The sequence below is a fragment of the Erpetoichthys calabaricus genome, chromosome 7 (genome assembly GCF_900747795.2).
Source record: "Erpetoichthys calabaricus chromosome 7, fErpCal1.3, whole genome shotgun sequence".
NCBI lineage: Eukaryota > Metazoa > Chordata > Cladistia > Polypteriformes > Polypteridae > Erpetoichthys > Erpetoichthys calabaricus.
Window position 1 is genome coordinate 171424694 of NC_041400.2, and position 26700 is coordinate 171451393.

Consider the following 26700-nt stretch of genomic DNA (forward strand, 5'->3'; position numbering starts at 1 on the left):
GTATAATAATGTTCAGGAGGAATTTTAGACCATTCTTCCTTATAGAAGCGCGTCAGCTCAACCATATTCTTAGGATGTCTGGTGTGAACGGATCCACTAAGGTCATCCCTTTTGGGTTATTGTCCTCTTTTATCGCATAATTTGTGCTTAACTTCAGCTGGCAGACAGCCACCCTGACATGATCCTGTTGGATACCTTGATAAACATGGGAATTCACTTTCCCTCCAAATCATGATGCTCCCTCCAATATATGTCACTTTTGGGATAATATGTTCATATTGGGATGTGCTGCCTTTATTGCAACATACACACCGCTGCATATTCTTCCTGAACAATTTAATTTTGGATTCATCACTCCATAAAACATTTTCCCAACAGCTTCTAGCATCATGGAGTGTCAAGAAGGTCTTTGGCAAACTTCAGGCATGCAGCGATGTTTTTTTTGGAAAACAGTGGCTTTCTCTTTGGTGTCCTGTCATGGACAACATGCCTGTTCAATGTTTTGTGTGTGGTAGACTCATGAACAAAAATATTAATCCATTCCAATGAAACATTCAAACCTTTAGCTGTTGCTCTAGTGTTATTTTTTTTACCTTGTTCAGCATTCTGCATTGTGTTTTTTGAGTCATCTCAGCTGAGAGTAGCCCCAGTACTAAATCATCTCCATTCATACACAGTTTGTCTGTTTTGACTGTAGAATATCTAAAATCTTTTGACATTACTTTGTCATTTTTTTTCAGCATCATGCAAATCAACAATTCTTGATCACAGATCTGAGATTTTTTCTTCTTCAAGTCATGCTTCACTCCAACAGATGCATCTTGTGAATAGCAAACTCAGAAAGTCTGGGTCATTTTTATTGGTCTAAGTATGTCTAAACTGCACTTACAGTCTTGTTAAATTGATTGGATGCCATGTTTGCCAGCTCCTGACTTCAACTGGCTTTTGTTGAAGTCATCAGCCTTGGGCTTCACATACTTTTTCCAACCTACACTGTGATTATTTGAATGACGTATTCAATATGTACAAGAGCATCCATCCATCTATTTTCCAGCCCACTGAATCCGAACACAGGATCATGGGGTTCGCTGGAGCCAATCCCAGCCAACACAGGGCACAAGGCAGGAACCAATCCCGGGCAGGGTGCCAACCCACCGCAGGACACACACAAACACACCCACACACCAAGCACACACTAGGGCCAATTTAGAATCGCCAATCCACCTAACCTACATTAACTGCGAGGCAATATGATAATTTGTGTGTTATTAGTTAAACAAGACTGTGCTAATTATTGTAACTTATAAAAATATGAGAGCATAGCTTCAGACACATTTATACATAAATGCAGCTACTTCCAATGGGTTCAAATACTTTTTTTCGTCATTGCATCCTGAGCCAAATTAACAATTTTTCCAGTTATGCTTTTATATTTAAAACTGTTTTTCAAACAAAGACAGCCTTGCTGTATAGCAAGCACTCATTGTACAAAATCTGTACCTCCAAACTTACTGTACAGATAAAAAAAACTCAATCTCAAATAGTAAGCCATTCTTGCTTAGTGTATCCACATTATTAGAGCTATGCAAACTACCAAATGCTTACTAAGATTACAATACAAGGAAACAACAAAGGCATCAAATTTTTTAGTCTGAGTAAGTAGAAATTAAGATCTACCATTATACAAGTTTTCAGTTCATCTGTAGAATTACCTACTGTAGGTGGATCCCGGTTGTTAGGACTGATATGTTCTTAGAGTTTTCAGATACAAAAGACAAAAGTTTCAAAGTACAGTAGTTATACTCACTGATCATGGAGTGGCGATGTGTTGCATGCTGATTAGTAGAGTTTCACTGTACTCTGTACAAATGTCAATAATGACCATATAAACCTACTGCATAATGCTTCTAAAAGTCTGAAGTAAAATCACCAGTGTACAACAACCCTTCAGTATTATTTCATAAATAATTTGAACAGCAAGCTTTGAAAATATAAACGTATACTTCTGGATTTTGTTATACAACAACAATAAAAGTAAAAATACATGTGCAACACTGTAAAAGTCTGACAAGAATACAATAGCCTGTACACATCACTTTGCTGCTCTGACTGTGACTAAGCAGTAGACAGTGTCTATGTTGCCATATCCAAACTGCAATCTTCATTTAAAAATTCCATCAGTTATTACAAATTCTGACAAATCTAGGGAGATAAACCCTGCTTTGATTGCACAAATGCTGAGAACAAAAGCTATTTTTGGAAAGCAATCTGAGTACCTTTGGTAGAACATTGGCCAGAAGCCTATCCAGCAACCTTTTGGAGTCTGCTCCTTTGATCAGGAACTTCCCAAATGGTGTGAGATCAATGACGCCCACCTTTTCCATTACAAGTTTGCATTCCCTGCCCACAGGTTCAAACCAGTTTGTTCGACGGAAGCTAGGTCTGAAAACAAAAAAATACATCTTGTAGTAAAGAATAAAGAAATGCAATTTAATTAATTATTTAGTTATTTCATTTCCGTATTAATTTAGTATTTTTAGAACAATAAAATACAGATTAAAAGGTAATATTGGTCATTGGGCCTGACAAATTATTTATCAAAATGATGATATGATGGCTGGTATCTACAGAAAGAATAATCTATCTTAACTGATGACAGAGTATTATACACTTAAACATATATAAAGATTTAAACTAACCAGTTTTAAAAAGTATGCAGTTACAGTACTAACACAGTTTGCTCCTCCTCATTGCAATATCACACGTAAAAAACCTTGTAGAACAGGCAAGGAACTCCAATATTCAACTCCTTCCTAAAGTGAGATCTGGCAATAGCTGATGAAGGACACACTTAGTGAGGCACAAAATGACCACAGACACCCTGCCTTTCAGTCAATTATATGAAGACTGTTGTTACAGGATGATTTGGAAGAAGAGCCAGCTGTTCACCCCCTAAATTCATGAAGAATAATTCAACCTGGTAATGGGTGCACTTATTATAAAAAGAATCCCGCCCTGGATGTCTTGGATTATACTTACTCAAAGAATGGGGAAGTTACTTGATCTAAATCTATAAGGCAGGTACAATCTAAACCAAGATAACATAAGGAGAATCTTTATTAAAACAGGCTAGTGATATAGGGATGGACTATGAAAAACTATGTGCTGTGTGTTTCCTATATCCTATGTGTTGTGACAGGCGACCAGGGACCTTGACCCACCGGGACGCCTGGAGAGCAGAAGGACCGGGAGAGAGGCAATACCTTCCCTGGGACACGAGAGGGCAGCCCCCCTGGTTTACATCGGGGCCACGGGACTGGAGCTTGAAAGCTCAGTCCTGTTGGGGATTGTAGCCACTGCCAAGAGGCGTTTGGACAATCCCGGAGCCTTGGACTGCAGCACTTTTGCCACACCAGGTGCATTATAAAAGGGGCTGCCTCACTCCATTCAAAGAGCCGGAATCAGGAGGAAGAAGACAGAGCGGAGAGAGGAGTGGAGGCGACAGAAGAGAACAAAGGACTGGGAGCATTATTGTGGTGTTTTGGGTACTGTGTGTGCTGTATAAATGGAAAAGGTTATTAAACATGTGTGTTCTGGACTTCTCAGTGTCTCAGTGTCTGTCTGTGTTCCAGGCATCTTTCACAGTGTCTAATCAATACATTCACAATACAAAAGTGACAAAAGCATTTACTAGAAAAAACATAGGAATGTTTAAGTTAACTGTACTTTGTCAAGAAATCACTCCATGTGCTGAGCTGCTTGGCTTGATGCATGGTCAGTGTGGGCTGTGGGTATAAACACATGAGGTAGTCCTCTGAGACTGTTGCCATGAATAAAGTATTGACTAATGGAAGATTTGACAAAAAGTAGGACCTGAATGGGATTGGTTGAGGAGCCAGGGGATATCATCAGCTGCACCAGCTGGAGGCCCTGCCAAAAAGACTAACCAGCTCACTATATAAAGTAAGAAGACCATCCTCCTGACTAGGCAGACTGGATGTCTAGCCTGCAAAGAGTAGCACTGCCATCCATTCAGGCTGCATTTAGGGTAAATGCAACACTCGTATGTAATTAGGAAAATCTATGGTTAAGACATAACACACATCAGCTTTCTTATAATCATGCTTGAATAAAACAAGCAAAGTATAAGCATCAAAGTTCATGTGAAAATTAAGAAGACTGCCACTGAACATTCTTAACCTTAGAAAATGACTTGGAAAAATGTATAGAGCAATGTCTAGCTTTTGAGTGCCAATTATCACATAGAGGATAGCATTCAGATACATTAATTTTGTTAATAAAGTAGTTATGGGGATTATGTAATAATATTATGCTAAAATATGTACTTAGAAAAAAATAATCTTTAGAAACCAATTGTTGCGCTTACTACAGATTATAACTATTATAGATAAAATCTTACGAAAGACCAGGTAAATTGACTGGCCTAGCCTGGAGGAATACAAATGGACTGAGATGAAAGGCCATTATCAGGTTGGCAACAAAGTTAGCCTCAAGTGGAAGGGATAGGATGAGTTTATGAACTTGTGGAAGGCTGGTAGGTTTTTAGAAATATACACATGGGCTGGAATGGTGGCGGAATCTACCTAAGCTGAGTCATACCTAAACAGTAGTGTAATAAAGCAGAGAAGACAACCTGCACTATGATATCTCATTGGTCTGGCAGGGGTATATCAAAGAAGATGGGTGAACATAAAGACAGGATGACAAAGAAACTCTCTCTCTCTCTCAATCTACTATTTTCCATCCTGAGGAGACCATTTCTTTTGGTGGACATATTCAAACAGGCCATGCTGTCCATTTCTGCCATTCTATTCAAAGGTCATGCAGGAACAAAGTCCAAGCTGGACCAGAGACTAAGACAGAGAAACACCTGGTAATCTAACCATAATGGATGCTTAACATGAACCAGGTTATATTGCTACTTTGCCAAGATCTGTACTGTGTTTGCTTCCATTCTGAGCATATTACCTATAATTCCTAAATACGGGTGAAACTTTTTCTCCTGCTTGCTTTAGTGCTCTGTCTTCTTGCCTGAGGTCATAGATATAAAAAGTAACATTACATATTATGGCTATAGTAGGGATTTAGGACTTTTTGTTATGTTATAAATAAAGAAGAGCATAAAGGGGAGAAAAGGGTCACTCTAGGACCCTACCATAACAAAATAAAAGTACTTCCTTGTATTACATTGTCATGCTCTATTTTAAGTGAAGTAAGAGAACAGGGCACCGTTGATCAGACCTGCATATTTAACTGGACATACACTTTCTGTCTCTTCAGTTCCTTTGTACACACCATTTCACCACCGCTGCAGCAAATTTCTTCCAAGAAGAAGGGGTTCAGGGTCATCTGATCATTATGGGATGGCTGCTGGGCTACTAAACACATTTAGATTTTTTTCAGTTTATCAGATAGTATAATATGTTTTAATTGCGATTGTTCATTCATCTTTCTATTGGTTTTTCTTGTCTAATATAATTCATATTGCCAAACCATCAGGTGTATCCTGGCACTATTAAACAAAAAACCAGAAACCTTTCTTGGACAGGTCACATTCATGTATAGAATCATAGTGGGTCTAATGAGAGCTGGCAGTTAACTTAACCTGTGTGTGTGTTATATGGTGGGGGAGGGAGGACCCTCATACAACATGCTATAAGGCGGCAGCAGCACACACCACTGCTCCACAATGCCACCAACATAAAAAAATGACACAATTGTTTGTAAAAGAAGGCTAAACCTAGACCCAAATAAATCATATGTACATTTCAAGTGTCAGAACTGTATCTCTGGTTTGTTATTTTTTCATTTTTTGTGACTTTTGCCCCTTTTCCTACTCTCTGTGTATTCCTTGTTCACCTTTTTGACTTATTTATAGTTTTTCCTGGTCACTGTCCTTGTAATTGTGTGGTTAGGGACTTCAGGTGTGATCTGACCTCTCTTATATATCCATCCATCAATTATCCAACCCGCTATATCCTAAATACAGGGTCACGGGGGTCTGCTGGAGCCAATCCCAGCCAACACAGGGCGCAAGGAAGGAAAAAAATCCCGGGCAGGTCGCCAGCCCAACGCAGGGCACACACACCCACATACCAAGCACACACACTAGGGACAATTTAGGACTGCCAATGCATGTCTTTGGACTGTGGGAGGAAACCCACACAGACATGAGGAGAACATGCAAACTCCACGCAGGGTGGACCTGGGAAGCGAACCCAGGTCGCTACCACTGCGCCTCCATGCCGCCTTTCTCCTATATATGCAAATTGAATTGGTTATTTCCTGGCTATTCTTTTTTGAGTTTTCTTGTGTATTTTCCTACTATGAGTTTGTGTTGGTCTTTTGATCATTTTGGAATAACTCTTTTTGTCTCTTGACTTTTGCTTTTGTTTTTGCGTTTCACTTTTTTTTGTGGACTTCCCCTCATTCATTTTTAGCAGTCCTATCTTCAGTTCCGAAGTTAATTTCTGCATGAGCATGTATCGTCTACGTGCACTGCTCTGATATTCAGGAAGTATTTATTTTACAATATTTTAGAAAAAAATGCATGTGTTCTGTCTGTTGTGAGCATACAACTGAATGACTTGACATGTCGATTATGTGACATTAGCTGTGTAAGTCTGTGCTGTAAAAAAACCCCTAGAAACTATTGAAATCGTCAGAAAAAAACTGAAATACAGAGTCAGCAGTTTTGTTTTGCATACGTGCTTGCCTCCCTAATCTAGCAGTGCCTAAGCGAGTTTCTCTCTCCTGTGAGGTTTTGTTTTGCTAATGTGCTCGCCTCGGTTCTGTATTAGCAGCTAGTTTATTTTTTGTCGCCGGTTTCACTTTGGCAATGGAGTCGCTTTCTATCAGCTTCATGCTGTAGCCATGTACTTCTTTCTTCTGTTTAACTTGGGGTCGTCTTGCCGGCTCTTTGACCTTCATGCTGTAGCCTCGCACTTCCAGGCCACCTTGCACTTCCGGGCCAGACAGGCAGACACAAAATTCCACATGTAGACGTTTATATCTTTATATATAATACGCTACAGTGGCTGTTCATTTGTCTGTCCAGGATTTTAAATCACCTGTAGCTCGCAAATAGTTAGACCTATTGACCTGAAATTTGGTACACATATACTACGCGACCTCTGCTATCCGCTTCCAGGGTGATGATTGACCTCCAAGGTTATTCCTGTTTTCATTTTTATTTTATTGTAGAATCAACTCTCGGCAGCGGCCTGCAGAGCAGCCATGTGGCGCATGCATTCGGGCGCCGTTCTCATCCCTACCACCTTCGCCATTACTTCCCCTACCTCTTCATATCTTAAATCATTCTTGTGGCAGATTGAAGACTTAAGTGCCAGCTTAAGTGAAAAATTAAAGAAAATGTACTAATTAATCGCAACACAAACACTGACTTAATCAGTTTTAACACAAAAGAAGAGAAGAAGCGGGCCACTAGGGTAGAGAAATGAAGAGCTGCTTAGGAAGCAGCAAGCGCATCAACCTCTGAGCAAACGAATGCTAAACGTACAGACAGGGCCGGATTTATATGAAAAGAGGCCCTAGGCTATTCCACTTATGAGGCCCTTTCACCTTCCATTTTTAAGTTTGTAAATTACATGAGAGATAATAAAATACATCATTACTGTGATATATATCAATATGTTAAATGAAACATGTTGTGATTGGTACTAACCTGTGTGGAAAATTAACGCGTTGATCTTAACCAATACATTTTTATGTTTGTTTATTAGTCATATGCGTAGAATTTCTCCTTATTTTCGGTTCAGTGTTTTAGTGTTCACTGTTTTTAGAATAGTGCAATTTTAATTTTGCTAACAATTTGAATGTAGGCCCCTCTTGATCTTGAGGCCCTAGGCTGAAGCCTAGTTAGCCTATAGGAAAATCCGGCCCTGCGTACACAGTATGAAAACTATGAATGCTCAAGTCAAGTGTAACGTGCAGTGCACAGTTACTGGTATAAGATAAGTAACATGAGATTTTTTCATGGATATTTTTGTACTGTTTGCTGTTGTCCAGCTTTCTGTCAGGTGGCTTATTATCTCCATTCTCCATGAAAGCATGAGATTACATTTTTCTCAGCCTTGACTACAAACTACATGGGATAATGTATATTCTGATATGGCAGTTATGAGAACTAGTAAGTATGTAAGTAATATAAAAACTGTCATACAAATATGTTGATACATATCAGTCTTTGAAAATATGCGGATATTGCTGTATTTATTTATGCTTTAAGGCAGTAAAGAAATACACATCCTATGTGGCAGATAACCAGGGACCTTGCTCCACTGGGACGCCTGGAGAAGGAAAGGACAGAGAGAGGGGTAATATCTTCCCTGGGGCGCAAGAGGGCAGCCCCCCTGGATTATATCAGGGCCATGGATTTGGAGCTTGGAAGCTCAACCCTTTTGGCATCCATGGCCACCGCCAGGGGGCGCCTGGACTATCCCAGAGCCCCGGACAGCAGCGCTTCTGCCACAGGAAGTGCTGCAAGAAGATCATCAGGGAGCACCTGGAGCACATCTGGGTGTGCCATAAAAGGGGCCGCCTCACTCCATTCGGGGAGCCGGAGTTGGGAGGCAGAGGACGGAGCTTGCGACTGGAGGAGTGGAGGCGGCAGAAGAGAAAGAAAAGAGAGACAAAGAAAGGACTGTGACCATTGTTGGTGGTTGGTGCACTGTGTGCTGTGTGTACAAAAGAAGAAGAAAATTAAAGTGTGTGCTTTAAGGACACTGTGAGTCGGTGTCTGTCTGGGTCAAGGCGGATCTTTCCACACCTATCAAAAACAAACATTTCAACCCTCAGAGAACACACAAACACATGCAAGATAAGCGTTTACCGGTAGCCTGTTTCATCTCCGGGTTTGTAAAACCAGTGCGGCTGCTCCCACCCTGCATGGAATCCCATAGATGCACTAGATTTCAGCATTTCATATATCCCACTCACTCTTGTTGTAGGTCTTCCAGCAAAACGCTCTTCTTTGGGATATCCAACTATCAAAAAAGAAAAAAATCAATGAGGAACTGTCAGGGTTCCATATCACTGAGAGTCCAAAATGAATTGTGTGTTTTTATTGTAGCAGACTGCAAGTTCTGCTTCCTAAAGTCTTGTAGTGAGTCTAAACAGGATTGCTTCTTTGTTTTTTACTTCCTTGCTGTTCTGCACTAACCTGTTAATGGTTAAGATAAAAATAACTTAGATGAGATTTTGGGATAACTTTGCTTTTAACCTAACAAACATGCCTTAGGGACTGAATAGTCTCCTCTTGTTTGTTCAATAATTTAATTTGTTCCGTTTGTTACAATAACTTCAATACTATCCTCTCCTCCATCACTCCTCATTTGATGTTTTTGTAAAAGACAGATATGTACTGTTTTGGATACAATATAATGATTACTGATTGCAATATTTTGCTATTCACTTTGATCAACTGACACATCGAAAAAAGCATGAAAACTTCAAACACCTGAGCAACTTGTACTTCTTTTATAAATTACTTAATATAAAATTCACATAACCAGATACATTTTTAGCTTACTATATAAAAATAGCCAACTAAAAAAGTAATGATGATGAAATGCTGCATATTACACATAGAATAAAAAATGGACTTCAGTTTGTGATTTCCATAGCCAACTGCTGAAGAATGCAAGCAATAATTCACAAAAAAAAATAATCAAAAGAAAACAATGTTCACAGTAACTACCAAACAATTCTGAACAATCCATTTATGTATCCCTCTCACCAAGCTCAGTATAAAGGCAGAGGGAAATCGCACCATCTGTCAGGGTGGCCCTGCCTCATTGGGTTCTATCCACAAAACACAAGGAACTTTGAACATTTCAAGACGTAGTATACAAATAAAAAATAACTAGCCAACCCACGGCATAGCATACGCTTCATAATTATGTATTGATGGGTGAACACTTCCTGAAAGACACAGTTGTCCAAATGGGGTGGGTTTGAGGATACGACTGTAGGTGAATGAAAGGATGGAACTCTGGAGAGAGCAACATACGCACCTCTGAGCCACGTTCGGGCCGGGTGAGGTATCCCGTGTTGAGTCAAATTAAGCCAAAGGCTCCACACCTGGTGGTGCCCTTCCGTCAATTCCTTTAAGTTTCAGCTTTGCAACCATACTCCCCCTGGAACCCAAAGACTTTGGTTACCTGGTTGGCTGCCCGGCGGGTCATGGGAATAACGCCGCCGGATTGCCAGTCAGCATCGTTTATGGTCTGATCTTCTTCGAACCTCCGACTTTCGTTCTTGATTAATGAAAACATTCTTAGCAAATGCTTTTGCTCTTGCGCGAATTGTTGTCGTGTGTGTGCCATGGTCGGCTGCTTAGTGAATTGTTGGTGGGCGGGGCTTGGTCTTGCGTGCGTCTTTCTTGCCATGGACTTAGTGAATTATATATATAGATAAGCAAACTTAACGGAAATTGCATATAAAAATGAAACATGAAAAATAATCATTCAAACTAAACACTAAAACAGAAAATATACATAAACCCTGACTGAAACAGTGATTACAGCTTAGAGAATAACCCACTAGAAGGAGATGTGTAAAACCAGCAACCCCATGTAGTCATAGACATGCAAGCAAATAGTTGGGTTGTAGGATTAAGCTTAGGCCCCTGCAACTTATTGAACTAGATAGACTTTTTCATTAGTGTCTGTCCCTTATAGCAGGGGTCCCCAACCCCCGGTCCGCGGCCCACTACCGGTCTGCAGCCGTCTGACAGCCGGGCCGCGAGAGAACTGCCGGCAACGGCGACTCACTCAGACTTTTCAGAACGCTTGGCGGGCGGGGCTTTGCAGCGGCGCAGAGAGAGGAGAGAGACCGAGGTGAGAGAGTATTACAACAAAGTATTTTTATGGTCCCGACAGTTTCCCCATATGACACGAGTCTATAGAAATCACGTTACTACGAAGTACATTCAACAGATGCTTTCATTACAACGAAGTGACCTTGAAATGCTTGAACGAATCATCCACAGAGCAGTTAGATCTGTGGTCACAGCTCAGATGTGCATGTTTGCACAACGATCCCCAAACAGAAACATTGTAAAAAAATCTCTTTCTTTGAACTTTCCTCGTACTGTTTTTTTTTTTTTTTTTGCTGTTTTTGTTGTCTGTGGTTTTCATTGATTCCTTTTGCTTATTACTTGTCAACATTTGAAAAACATCCATTGGAATTTAACTCATTGTCACCCTCCTATAGAAACGGCAGACACGAAAAAAAGATAGCAGTGTTAATGTTTGTGATGTGCAATCTGTTGGATTGGCAAATGCAAAGCATATGTCTTTGTTATATGCAAAAAAAGAAGAAAAATCTCAGGTTGCAAACGTATGCGAACTGCTTAATAACTTTAATAATAATAGAAATGTTATGTAAATTGTGTATAAAACTGCCCCCCCCAACCAACCCCTCCAACCGGTCCGTGGAAAAATTTGCATCTAATAAAGTGGTCCTTGCTGTCAAAAAGGTTGGGGACCACTGCCTTATAGTATAGGTTGCAGGTTAGAACTGCAGAGATGCCAGGATATAAAAAGGAGAGGACTGAACACACAACCTCAGAAATTCATCAAGCATTTCAGATCCCAACTTCTGACCTCAGCTTGAGGGAGCTTAAAGTTTGTTGCAGACTACAGGCAAAAGCTCACCTGACAGAAAAGAGGACAACAGGCCAGAGGTGGTGAAAGAATGATCAGGGAAGTGAGAAGGGAAACAATGGTTTTGGAAGTGGGTAAGTACCTTAGACCCTACACCTGATCGAGAGGGAGATAACCTGTTCAGGTCCTTCTGAGTTCTCGCTGGACATATTTGGGATCGAGTTCTGCTCTGCAGTGCCCTCAGGTGTAAACAGCTAATTCAAGAATGTTACAACTCAAATCTGCAGTACTGTACTCGGTTTCCTACACTAGGTGGAGTACATTGTCCATGAATCCATTCATTTCATTTGCGCTCCTTTGTTAACTAGTTGTTATTAAAATATCAAAGCCTCATTATTTGTCTAAGTATTACTTGGACGAACATATACAGTGGTAGGAATATACAGCCATGTTTCAAATTTCAAGGAAAATAAATTTGGTTCTATTGGTGTTTGCAGTTATTAATTTCCATATTAAATAATCTCAAAATGTATGTAGAATAAATGAATTTACCATATTGTACATTGTGTTGATTTTCTGAAACATAAAAACAGAAAACTGTTTCAACCCCAAAGTGTTTTCTTTCTGCCTTTCAAAGACAATTAATTTCCCACATAATGATAAAATATATCAGAGATAAATTACTTTCAAACACTTAAAGCCAAAGTAATAAAGTTGTTAAATATAGAAAGGTTCTATATAAAATAAAGGCTGTTTATTTTTTTGGCTTCCCTCTAGGCTGGCTTGTCCTTTTGTAAACTTCAAAATTACCATCAAGCCTTCTATATCTCTCTTTCATAATTAGCTTTTACCTCCTGCAAGTCAAGTCTTCATCTTAAATTCCCTCAGATTCCTCTAGTAATGCCTCTGGCTCAAAGCTACTTTAAACCTACTGATATGGTCACATTCAGCCAAGCCTTAAAACCACTTCCAAGTTAGGGGCAACCCTAATTGTAATATAGAGAAAAAAGGCTGGAACTCCCTAAATTTTCCCCTAGCATTAACTCAGAAGGGTACAAACTTAACATGAGTCTTTCATGCACTTGCCAGGCACCAGTTTCCTCAACTAGTGGTTATGTGCTGGCCTAGAGCATCCTGAGAACTGTTACTTGCCCTTCAATGGCATCACTCACTCTTTAAGTCCTTGCATATGCTGGACCACCTGCCCTTCAGCTTCCTGGGATAACACTGCATTCACCAGTAGTGCCTCTGTCTGTTGGCCTTTGCAGGCATGACTCATATGTAGTGTTTCTCACTCTCCAGTTGTTGGGATGTTCTCTGGCTTTCTCTCTATTTTGCTTAAGGTCATGTATGTGACTGTGGCTCCTGGTAACCTCATACCAGCTAGGCCACTTCACATTTATATCAATTAAAGGCAACTTACAAAGAAGACATTTTGTATATTTTGCTTGTCTCTTTGGTAATAGATAGATAGATAGATAGATAGATAGATAGATAGATAGATAGATAGATAGATAGATAGATAGATAGATAGATAGATAGATAGATAGATAGATAGATAGATTTTATGTCTTTTTTGTTAATTTTTGATTCTTTTCTTTATGTTAATGGTGTTGGTCACTGAGTTTCTGGGTACCTATGTATCTTCTTTAATACTATGTATTTTGTAGGTTGTCCCCCAATAGGTGGAGCCACCTGGCCATCATTGCAAGGAACTGCTTTCAGCCCTAAAAAGGCAGAGGAAACCCCACCTTCACTTGTGGTCTCTTTGAATATGCTAGGTGGGTGGTAAGCTCCTTTTGTAATATTTATAAATATTCTTCATTGTCCTTTGTGCGACTAGCCAGGTTTTGATGGTTTTACCCCCAATAGTGGGCATTTTGAAATTTTTGGGGACTTGCTGTGTTTTGGGACTCTCTATTTCAGGGATACTCAACTTGGGTCCAGTAGGTCCGCAGTGGCTGCAGGTTTTTGCTTTAACCAAATTTTAAATTACATCCCATTTATTTACTACTAAAGCAATATATATATATTTTGATTAGTTTTAATTAACTTGTTCGTTACAGTTCAGAATTTAATTGCCTGTTTTATTCAGCTGCTTTAATGGTGAACTGCCATCAAGTAATAATGAGGTGCAAATGACAAAGGAAGCACCAGCTGCTAACGTGCTTCCATTTAAACCTGTGTATGTGCATTATGATGTATCTGTGGTAATAAAAAAGCTACAATGAGATAGAAGATTTGTCTTGGACAAAAGAAAGCACTAACAAACAATACAAGTTTCATTATCATCTAGGCCTGCCTTCCAATAATGAAACGAGATGGAATGAGAACCTGAAAGCACTGCAGACCTCCAGAACCAGAGTTGAGAAGCTCTGCTCTACTTCATAACAAACAACAATACCCTGGCACAGGTCAGATTTCCATCTGAAATCCTTTAGCTGTCTTACAGACAATGTGCTCCACGGCTGTAGCACTTATCACTAGAAATCACATGAAAACTTTTTAAAAGTATCTCAGCTTTAATGAAAGCTGTTTTCTCTATACTTTAGATGTTTTATAGACTCATTGCCCCAATTCTTAGTACTGGATCTCTTGCAGAATGACTGACCTAAACACAAAGCCTTTTGAATTACATGTAATAAAAAGCAGGGCTTAGATTAATGGCTACGGTACATAGTGAGGAAATGTGGGAGGAACTCCCACCATGGGCTCACAGCAATCGGGATAAGCTCCAGGTTAATAACCCTCACAAAATGGATGGTTTTATACTAAATGACCCCACAGTAAGAAAGTTGAAAGACAAAATAAGGTTGTGCACACCACCATCTGTGGGCAAGGAGGAAATATTGATTAAGGTGCTTTAGTTTATTTTAATTCTCAGCTAAAATGTAACATAACCTTCAAAGGTAAATATAATGTTATTTCAAGAGTGCAAATGCCTTTAAATTCTTGTAGGTCTGTGTGATGATTGTACTTACAGTAAATTGTAATGGGGCGACACCTTAATCCATCTTCTTTGCTTGCTCCAAATGGCTTTTCCAAACTACCTTCTGTTGTATCACCTACTCCATTACAAGGCTGTGGGCCTCCAGGGCCCGTTTCAACAGCATTAATAGGAAAAAACCTTGAATGGGATCCAAATACACTTATAGACAAATCCACACTTGGGGGAATTTAGGGTAGAAAATAAAGCAAACATATATGCCTTTAAGAGTCTCAGGGTCTTTAAGGAAACATCACTAACCATATTGCTGCTGTTCCCCAAACACAAATACATAACATTTGTAAAGTAAATATCCCAAAATAAAAATGTAGTACTAGGGTGTTGTACAGTGTTAGCCATTATGAATGTAGTAAGAAGTCAAGCAAAATGACACCTTTCATTGGCTAACTAAAAAGATTACGATATGCAAGCTTTCAAGGCAACTCAGGCCCCTTCTTCAGGTAATATGAAAGGGTCCGAGTTGCCTCGAAAGCTTGCATATCGTAATCTTTTTAGTTAGCCAATGAAAGGTGTCATTTTGCTTGACTTCTCACTACACCCAAATAAAAATGTAACATTTGTGGTGATTCCAGTGGCTTTGAAAGAAATTTCCAGATTAGATATCTGTATGTATAATATACTGTTTCCGTATGCCACACAACTTTTTTATTGTACAAATGTAATACTCCATAAGTGTTCCTTGCTGATCTAAAAAAAATCTGCAAGATTACAGGGTTGCACCTGTACAAGTACTGTTCAGACAATGTACTTACCTATATTGTTAAACCCGTATGACTCTCTTGCTTTAGCAGCAGTATATTTGGTTGTAGTCCACTTGCCATAGCGATTGGGGTCGACTTCTATCAAGTCATAGGAAGGTTCTCCATTCATAATCCAATCACTTAAGAATTTTCCCATGCCTCCAGCATGAATAATGCCATATCTTGAAACAACAGAGATTAGGAACAGCAGTAAAAAGTTGTGAACAGGTTTCATCTGTCAATTCTATCAATTTACATTGTGGCACGCGGCTGGGGGTGGTACCCAGCCGGGACGCCCAGGAGGACCGGAGGAGGGCTTGTGCCTCCTCCAGACCACGAGGGGGTGGCCGCCCTGATTGTGTTGGGGACCACGGGTGCAGGGCTTGGAAGCCCAACCCTGTAGGGGCCCGTGGTCACTGCCAAGGGGCGCCCCGATGCCTTGGGAGCCCTGGACCTCAGCACTTCCGCCACACCCGGAAGTGCTGGGGGGAAGAGGATCGGGGACACCCGGAGTCCTTCCGGGTGCGCAGCCGGCACTTCCGCCACACAGGGTAGTGTCGGCGGAGGAGTGTCGGGAAGCACCTGGAGCCCATCCGGGTGTGCATAAAAGGGGCCGCCTCCCTCCAATCGGGAGCTGGAGTCGGGTGGAAGAGGACAGAGCTCGGAGGAGAGGAGTGGAGGCGGACCAGAGACAGTCAAAGGCAGTGTGGAAAGGCCAGGACTTAAGGGGTGATTGGTGCTGCGGCACTGGGTTGTGCTCACTTTTGTGTTGTAAATATTGTAAATAAATGTGTGTGTGGTGAAATCATCATGTCTACCTCTCTGTGTCCGGACTGTACCCCACAACATCTATCTTGACTTCCCTCCACTAGTAGACAAAAAAACAAATGCCAAAACCAAAATGTACATTTTCATTTAGTTATTTGGCAGACACCTTTATCCAAGGTGACTTACAACATTTATGATACAATTGGTTCAATTTCTTTTGGTTTTCCAATTGGAGTGCAGGCAGGTCAAGTGACTTGCTCAGGATCACATGGTGTCAGTAGTGGGATATGAGCCCACAGCCTCAGGGTTTGAAGTCCAAAGCCTTAACCACTACACCACACTTCCTAAACTGAAATTCATAATTAAAAATCAAACAAAACTCAAATCCTAAATTTAACTGGTTAGCCTTTCATTCACAAATGTTAGTTCTTTGATTGTTTAGATTTTTTGATCCAAAGTTTGCACAAGCAACTAAGTACACTGCCATATTTTACCAAAGAAGTGTGATGACATTACATGGCCTGAGACTAGCAATATTGATTTGTTAGAAAAAAAACAATATGGGGGTGTCCACACAATATATTCACAAAATGCTGGTGCCGATTGAAAAGTTTTGCGATAATGGCACAAAAATAAAGTTAAAATAGCTAACAATACAAAGTAACAATAATACACTCAAGAACAATGCAGAACAATTCACAATGACCTCAGATGAGTTCTTAGCACACAATCCACAAAAAGCAATTAAAGATTAGCTCCAATTTTTTATTTGTGAAAATGAAAATACATTAAGCATATATTGAACCACTCTGAACATCGTGCTCCTACAAAAATGTTATTCCTTGTTGAACTGGTTATTATTTGTTTCGTTTTTAAGTCAGAATAGGTCAAAATTTTAACACAACTTGATTAATTCAGGAAGAATTGTCTTCTATGAATTTTATTACTGGGAACTACCACTATAAATGGTGTATAGTTCTCATTTGCCACATCTGCCCCAAAGAACATAAGCACAGGGTTAATTACACTTCTTATTTTCCCACTTTCCATTTACATTAAAATGTTTGCCAGCATTATATGTTTTAAATGATTAATACACTGTGAAACAATCACATCTTTTTCTATCAGCAAGCTAGCAGGATCATAGGGAAACTAAACCCTACTCCAGCAAGCACCGGGTGTAAGGTGGGAACAATCTCTGGACAAGGCACCAGTCCATCACAGAGTGAACACACACTCACACTCCTCAGAGGCCAATTTAGCATCGCCAATCCACCTAACATGCATGTCTTTGGACTGTGAGAGGAAACCCATATGGACAGAGAGAGAGAAGTTGAACCCTTGCTGAGAGGCAACAGCGTAGCCACTGCGCCACCAATCAACCCTCCGTTGGTTACTTCAGGTTAGCTTTGTTTCAAGTGTAGAACGATCAATGCCAGAAGTCTGTTTAAGCAAGGAGTTCAATAATAAAGAACTTTTTTATGATAAGGAGGTGGATTGCACTAAAACATACAAGATATAATGGCCTCTCAGGATCATGACTAAGAAGCACTGGTTTAAAACGGGCAAAGGGGAAGCCCTGATTAGGGAAGACAGGAAAGTTGCTCATTCACAGAGATGTTTATCTCAAATGTAGATTAGCTAAAGGTAAACTGGCCTTTATATTATATATGGACTGGCCATAAATTGTTTCTGCAAGCAATGCCAATTAAAAATATATTACACAGATGAAAAGATAGAAAAGAATTGATAATACATGACTGGACTGCAGCAAAATCATGCTCTCTATACAAGGGTTTCTTAAACCTTTTTTGGTACAACCCAATCTTTCCTTTTTTAGTGTCTTTAAGACCCATTCCATCCTAGCTGAGGAGAGTCACCCCTTGGAGAATCGTGGACGATCATTATAAACTGAGGACAATTGTCAGAGCAATGTCCATTGCTTAATCAACCTGCGGCAACCCACTTCACAGATCATCCGTGACCAATTACCATTAAATTAAACAGTAATCCGCGACACAATGGTGACAACCTGCGACCCAAAGCCATAGTTTAAGAAACCCTGCTATACCCCATGTGCTGTTTTTCCAAGATTCCTACAGGACAAATCCAAGTGAATACACATAAATTATCAAAGAGCTTTATATTATTTAGACTGCTTTCGAAGATCATCTTTTAAAGAATGTATCCACTAGTTCATGGTATTTCGGTTAAATATACAACAAATAATCTTATCAGGTAGGAAAACAACATTTAAAATCGCTACAGTAAATGTCGGCAAACTGAAATTTTAACTCACCCAAAGCCTACAGCCACCCAATAGTTCCTGACACCTTGGTGTGGCCCAACCATTGGCAGGAGATCTGGAGTATAAGTGATTGGGCCTGACACTATATTTATGATGTCAGCATCCTTTAGTACCGGCACCATGTCTATGGCAGCTTCCACGTGTTCCATAATTCTATCCAAATCTGATTCAAAAAGCTCTTTTCCAAAGCCTACAATAAACAGGAAAATGACATTATTTAAAATGAATATGCTTAATTAATCAGGGGGTGCCCAAAAACTTCCAGAATCAGTTACTAGCATGGTAATAGGTGTAGACACTGAATATGCCACTAGTTATCGTATGCCTATACTCTGGTTAATCAATCCGCCAAGTGGTATGCTAAGTTGATTGATTGCGTATTTCTGGTGTTTATTCTACAATCATGCACAGGACGTACGTGATTTTTTTTTCATGTCACCATGGCAGATTTTCAAGAGACAATGATGCCTGCGTTTTTTGACACAGACAGACTTGCTTATAAAAAGATTTTCCACATTGACATATTGCTAATCAGTGACATTACATGTTGTGGCAGATGACTGGGGACCTTGCCCACCGGGATGCCTGGAGAAGGGAAGGACCGGGAGAGGGGCAATATCTTCCCCAGGGTGCAAGAGGGCAGCCCCCCTGGATTACATCAGGGTCACGGATGGAGAGTCTGGAAGCACAACCCTGTTGGGGTCATCTTAGAGCACTGGACGGAAGAGAACTGGCCACACCTGGAGTGCTTCCAGGTGTCCATGCAGCACTTCCACCACACCAGGAAGTGCTGCAAGAAGATCATCAGGGAGCACCTGGACCACATCCGGGTGTGCCATAAAAGGGTCCGCCTCACTCCATTCGGCGAGCCAGAGTCGGGTGGAAGAGGACGGAGCTTACCAGAGAGGAGTGGAGGTGGCAGAAGAAAGAGATAAAGACTGAGTTGACTACTGATTTGTGTATTGGTGTTGTGTGTGCTGAAAATAAAATAAAAAGCATGTGTGTATTGGACATCTGGCTGTCTTGGTATCTGTTTGAGTCTGGGCATCTTTCACAATATACTGATGCGTCAATGGGTAAGTATCAGGATAAAACATCTAGAGAAGTCACGCACCCAGAACTGGATTTTGGACCATGACAACACACTTGGATACACCTTGTTGTCAGTCGAAACATATTTGACCAAAAACAGTGTGGTTGTTGCTTTTTCCCTTATATCTGTCAGATCTTGCTTCTTGTGAATTTTATTGTTTCCGAAGTTAATACTGAGAGTGAAGGGAAGAAAATGTGCTACTGTGGAAGAAATCCAAGATAAGAGCAGGAGTCTTTAGACATCATAACAAAAGATGAGTACAGGAAATGTGTACAGCAAACGGTGAAAAGTTTAGGCAAGTGTGTTGCTTCTCAAGGACAGTATTCTGAAGATGGCTAGAAGAGAATAGCTGTAAGTTTTATAATAAAGTTTTTCTTTAACAATATTTGGAATTTTCAGCACAATGACTCCCAACTATGAGAATTTTTTGCTCTATGAGCCAACTACAATTAAACTTGAATATACAGGGGAAATGAATATTTGATCCCCTGCTGAATTTGTAAGTTTGCTCACTGACAAAGAAATGATCAGTTTCTACTTTTTTATGGTAGTTTCATTTTAATGGTGAGAGACAGAAAATCAACCAAAAATCCTGAAAAAAACACATTACACATAAAGGTTATAAATTGATTTGCATTTCAATGAGAGAAATAAGTATTTGATCCTCTACAACCCAGCCAGAATTCTGGCTCCAACAGATTGGCTGTGTGCCGATTACAATCAACCAGTCAATCAATCAATCAATCAATTAGATACTCCTGATCTAAACTCGTTATGTGTATAAAGCACATCTGTCCACAGAATCAATTTCTTCCATTCCAACATCTCCACCACCATAGGCAAGGCCAAAGAACTGTCAAAGGACATCAGGGACAAGACTGTAGACCTGCACAAGGCTGGAATGGGCTACAAGACCATCAGCAAGAAGGTTGGTGAGAAGGTGACAACTGTTAGTGCAAATATTCGGAAAATGAAAGAAATACAAAATAACCATCAATCGCTCTCGGTCTGAAGCTCCATGCAAGATCTTGCCTCATGGGGTGAGGATGATCATGAGAAAGGTAAAAGATCAGCCCAAAACTACATGGGAGGAGCTTGTTAATGATCTGAAGGCAGTTGGGACCACAGCCACCAAGAACACCACTGGTAACACACTATGATGTAATGGATTGAAATCTTACAATGCCCACAAGGTCCCCCGGCTCAAGAAGGCACATGTACAGGCTCATCTTAAGTTTGCCAGTGAACATCTGGGCCTGTCCTTTGTCAAGACAAGCAAATTAAACATAAGGTGAGATGAGACACAGTGTGATAGAAGATTCTAATAATATACCTGGTGGAACACCATCTGTTACCCAAGACTCCTGTAGCTTCATTTTTTCTTGCTTTTCATATGGCCCAAAAAGCAAGCCATCACGCTCCTGCCTGAGGTAGTATGACCCCTCAAGATCTCGAATTACAGGAAGTTCAGTCTTCAGGGCTTTCACAGCAGGAACAGTAGCAGTTACAACATATTGATGATGCACAGGAATGAGAGGGTGTTCAAATCCAATGAGCTTTCCAACTTCACGTGCCCAAAATCCTAAAAGGAAAAAATAAAACTTCAGAAACTAAAATGGTATTTTTAATTCACTGAATGTGGCAAACTTTTTAGTTTTATGTGCTGTTTTATTTTATATGAAGAACCACTTGAGCTGGGGCACTCTTTTCAAATAGTTCTCAGAATCAGATGAGGTTTCTGTGCCAGGTTTCATGGAGCGTCTTTGGAACAAGTTATCATTAACATCAATAATAGAAGTATTGTCAAGTATGATCAAATACATGGGGGTGAGTGCACTCAAAATTCAAGATCAGTGATCTCTTGTCTCTGGGATAGCCCAAGTCCAGAAGCATACCTAACTGAGAAATCTCAAATTGCTCCTTCCAGAGCAGTGAATATTTTCTGACAGTTCAGTGCCTATAAAACGTATTCACCCCCTTATAAATTTTCACATTTTGCGTCATTGAATCACAATGGATTTAATTTAGCTTTTTTGACATTTATCAACAGAGATTCTTTAATGTCAAATTGAAATCAGATTTCTGCAAAGAGGTCTAAAAGAAGTATATATATATAATACAAAAACTATACATTTTATAAGCACTATATGCTGGGTTAAGATGTTGGGTTATTCAGACAGTTCAAAACAATGCTGGGGAGAAACAGATTTGGGCAAAAATACATTTATGGTCAGAAAGAGAAGCATCCCAAGTATTCGAAAGAGATTAAGAAAGAGCGCGAAACACAAAGATGTAATCAATTCTTGAATGGGAGTGGTGTATAGCAGAGTAAAAAGTCAATTCTGAAAGGAGTCAACCAGATTGAGACTTACAAAAAGAATAGGTGGAGTACACTGGTGTATAGTGGAGTAGCTTTTCAAACACAGAGTTCATATTTGAATTTACATCTATATCAAAAAGTATTTAATAACCATCAGAATTTAGAAATTGATTAATTAGTGATGAAAATAATGGAGGATGATATGGAGTTGGGGCATAAGAAGCACAAAGTTCAAGTTCCCTGCTACCATATTTAAGTAATCCACAGCACCACCCTCCGATATCGTCTGAATAGGTGTCCTAAGAATTTCGATTAGAAGGTCGCATCAGAATAGAATGGTCACTTCTGATAAGACTGGGCAGAAGATAAAGCTACCACTAAATAACACCCAATCGCAAGACATCTTTAGCCATTAGTTGAATTTCCTGTTTCTGGCTCGGAAATTCACTCAGAGGGACAGTTCCCTTCACAGCTGCTATCCTTTCTGAGGTGGCAGAGATCAAACTTGGGCTGCTGAATCGCATACAGCTTCTTTCTGCCAGTGCCGCAAAGGAACCTACAACCAAAACAGGCTAGTAACTATGAAGGTGTCTCTTACATAATGGTAGGCTCTGCTGAGCTTGCCCTTACCTTTATGATGATATTTGTTGCCTTACTTTTTCTTGTAGGTTAATCTGTTACAGTTTTATGATGATGCAATCACAAATATTTCTTTCCTAATGGTGAAAAATAAAATTGTGTCATAACGCTTCAAAAATTAATTAAGAAATTGTTATTGCACAATTTTAAAGATGTTGTAGATTTTTTGAATTCTATTGTTTTAATGTTCAGCATGTACTATACCAATGTTACTGGTTAGACCCATATATGACTCATTTTTTCAGCAATCAGCAAGTGAATAGCATAATAATCTACAGCATTGTGTGTACAGCATTTTGTCTTGCTATGTCATTTATAAAAGAATTATACAACTTGCAGGTAAGCACTTTGATTGAAGACGTCCTTCACAGTGGTGTTTATGTTAGCATGGTGTGTTAATCATTGTTCAAATAAGCTGTCGAGTCCACCATTTTATCTGAGGGAATAAAAGAAAACTGCAGACCAGACCGCTCTGTGATTGCCCAAGTTACTGTCATTATACTGTCACTACATAAGATTGGTTTACAGTATACTTGACACAGCAAAAATGATGTTGGATATGGAGACAAGCCCCCTTGTGTGGGTTGGATGCGCTGGGTTTTCACCGCATATTGAGTTTTTACTGACTACGCAGTAATGTAAATCTAGCCCTGCATATCCAAAATTACAAATTTCAAGGACAGGCTAGTGGTCGAAGTTAGATGATACAGGCACCTGTATGGTTCCTCTCTCTTAGACCACAAAGATGCTCAGGCGACAAAAAAATTAATGGAAGGAAATTGTAAATAGCACTGGACTAAAGGAAGTAGTATGTAAGAAAACATGGGCACTCCACCTTGTCCTTGCTTTTCCTCTTAAAGCCATTAACAACAGAGATAGCTCCTCTTCTATCGGCAGTCTCATTGACGGTAGCCATCTTTCACTGAACAATCATGCAAGCAATTGACTTCCTCTGCTGTGAAATTGTCAGGTATGCAACACTGACCAAAGACAGATACCTATTGACTATGAGAATATTGATGTGCTGATTGAATGGGCCTCCATGAGTATAAATGCGCATGCTTTGTGTCAGGTCTGCACACAAGCTTAACCCGGTAAGTATAAATAGGGCTTTATTCTCCAGGCATTCTAACTACACTCTTCTATACCCTTTCCACAAAAAATCAACCCACTGAAGGTGTGCTTATACAGCAATCTTTCCAGCACCTTGTCAAAGTACCAGGGATATTAGAATATCTCAGTCACAGGGTAACCAGTGGTTTATAGGGGTGTTCTTCAAATGAGCCTGTGACACATTTTTTCATTTTGAACCAATCTGTTTATTAGAGAAACATTTATTGCAGCTAAATGTAACAGTTAATTTGCTCTTCTTCTAAATACAGGTAAACTTCTGTTACAACAAATATCTTTACAACTAAATTTTCATTACAATGAAGTATTTTTATGGTCCCAACAGTTTCCCCATGTGACACGAGTCTATAGAAATCTCGTTACTATGAAATAAATTCAGCAGATACTTTCATTACCAACGAAATGCCCAAAAGACCTTGAAATGCCTGAATGAATCATCTGCAGAGCAGTTAGATCTGTGGCTGCAGCTCACGATCCCACAAACAGAAACACTGTAAATATTTTTTTTCTTTCTTTGAACTTTCCTCGTACTGTTTTCTTTGCTGTTTTTGTTTTTAGTGATACCTTTTGCTTATCGCTCTTCAACATTTGAAAAACATCCATTGGAATTTAATTCACTGTCACCCTCCTGTAGAAATGGCAGACACGAAAAAACAATAACAGTTCATATTAGAAAAAAAAACTTTACATTTTTGCAGCTCTCGATTGTGGCAAAAAGAAAAAAGACGTTGCCAGTGAATTCAGAATTTTGCCATCAACGGTGTCAACTTTCTTGAAAGACCCAGCAAAAAAAGCAGAAAAATTTCGGGTTGAAAACGTATGCGAACTTCTGCATTTGAAGACGTTGAAAAAGCAGTTTTTATGTGGTTCAGTGATGCTCATTCAAGAAACATTCCTATTAATGCGGCACTCATTCCAGAAAATGTGAGGTTTCTAAACTCTCTTGGGACCTGCCCCAGCTGGACAACACGCTGAAGAGCATCCTGAAGTGCGATCACCGCGTCTGTGGAAGACTGTTTATCTGTTGCCAGGGCAACAGCAAGCTCGTAGCTCTGCTACGGCTCTTCACCGACGCAAACAGAAAAGATCTCGATGGGTGATGCAAGGAACATTGTAAATGCAGGAAACAGTATTACTTGGTCACTAACCTGGCCACAACCCTGCCTGATTGCTGTGTCTGTGTTTAGGAGAGTGGTAGGTCATGCGACAATAAATAACCTTGATGTTCCTGTTTCAAGCTGAATAAAGCTGGTTTTGATAAATTACTGAGACTCAGTCTCGTGGTTTGCAGTTTAAGACAGGGATTTATAGCGCGACCGCAATCGTTTAGGATTTGCTTCTGTGTCACTTGACTGCAGTGCTGTGAGCCTGCTGTTGCTCTGCCCCGGCAAAAGACAATCTTCCACAGACGCGGCAACCGCGCTTCGGGACGCACTTCAGCGTGTTATTCCCGTTGGGTGGGGAGGATCCCAAAAAAGTTCAGAAACCTCACAATCGGGGTGGAGTCGTGGCTCTGAGGCTAAGGATCTGTGCTGGTATCCAGAAGGTTGCCGGTTCAAATCCCCGTCACTGCCAAAAAAAAAAAAGAGATCCTACTCTGCTAGGCCCTTGAGCAAGACCCTTAACCTGTAATTGCTCCAGGGGTGCTGTACAATGGCTGACCCTGCACTCTGACCCCAAGAGGTATGCGAAAACTAACAAATTCCTAATACAAGAAATTGTATAGGGCAAAATAAAGAACAAAAAAAATAAATATGAAGAAGAAGAAAAGTATATGATTTGGCTTCTGATTGATAACTGTGCTGCCCACATTTAGATAATGTTTGTGTTGAATTCCTCCCAACCAATTGCACAGCAGTGCCTCAGCCACTGGATTTAGGCATCATTCGCACCCTGAAACTGTATAATCGCAAGGAAATGCGGAGAAAAATTCTCGCCAGCATAACTTATAGACAGGAGAAGATTAAAATTAATGCGAAAGAAGCTACTGAAATGATTGAAAATGCCAGGACGCAAGTGAAAGAAAGCACTATGCAGTGGTAGTGCTGCTGCTTTGCAGTAAGGAGACTGTGGAAGCTTGTGGGTTCGCTTCCCGGTTCCTCCCTGTGTGGATAGCGCTTTGAGTACTAAGAAAAGCGCTATATAAATGTAATGAATTATTATTATTATTATTACTATAGTGACAAATACAGAATCTCATTACAACAAAATTTTCATTACAACAAAATATTTTTTAGGTCCCTGGCAGTTCGTTGTAGAATGAATGTCACACCTATGCAAATAGATACGTAGGTAGATCAAAATGTAAAAGCAGTTACAGCAGGTTTCATGCCCTCTGCCCAAAGAGATCTCACTACAGCATGTTGTTCAAAAATTGTGCAGTCCTGCAGAGGAGCTTCAATGTTTATTTAAACTTGGCTTCAACTAGACTGACGTCAGAATGCTGCACAGTGCGTGTTCAAACTAGCTATCGGGAATATGTTGTATTGTGTCAGCTTCTATCCATTGTGCTTTCCATTTTCCAAATTGCCTTTATGTTTAGATTTCCCTTTATATATGTTTTGCTTTGATAAGAGTTAGTTTTATACCTCACACATATATTTTCTAAGCATATTATTTAGGCTTTTTATAACTTTGTAGTCGAAATAGCTTGCACCTTTATAGTTGAAGTTTTACATACCAAAAATAAAAATGTGCAATTAGAGAGTAATGACATAGTTTGCATAACCAGATTTTCAAATTCATCTCCGACAGACAGAAGCTGTGGCTCCTCAGCACTGCATTTTATTTAATAGTACACTGCAATGTCATAAGGCACATATTGTCCCAACTGTAGACAAAGTCAATAATGGTGCAATAATACTCAAACCATGTTATTGCCAACTCTTTGAATAAAGACTCCCTGTTGATTTAATGAGCAAGCTTGGTATCTTCCAAGGTCAAGCAATTTGCTCACAATCATGGCATATTTGAATTTGCCCCAAGAATCTGTGTTCTAAACTGAAGCATTATTTATAAATTGAAAAAGTATTATGCATGTTCTTGT

The 26700-nt window shown here is 39.9% G+C and overlaps 1 protein-coding gene across 2 annotated transcripts in view; it reads right to left on the bottom strand.

Annotated features, from left to right (window-relative positions):
* Positions 1-26700, bottom strand: part of dmgdh (dimethylglycine dehydrogenase) — a 100738-nt gene that overhangs the window by 20907 nt on the left and 53131 nt on the right. For both annotated transcript variants that reach the window (XM_028805717.2, XM_028805716.2), the window contains exons 6-10: positions 20898-21146; positions 18463-18661; positions 15408-15577; positions 8873-9026; positions 2277-2442 (exon numbers count right to left, since the gene is read on the bottom strand). In XM_028805717.2, coding sequence (XP_028661550.2) covers positions 2277-2442; positions 8873-9026; positions 15408-15577; positions 18463-18661; positions 20898-21146 — 938 coding nt within the window. The remainder of the gene's footprint in view (positions 1-2276; positions 2443-8872; positions 9027-15407; positions 15578-18462; positions 18662-20897; positions 21147-26700) is intronic.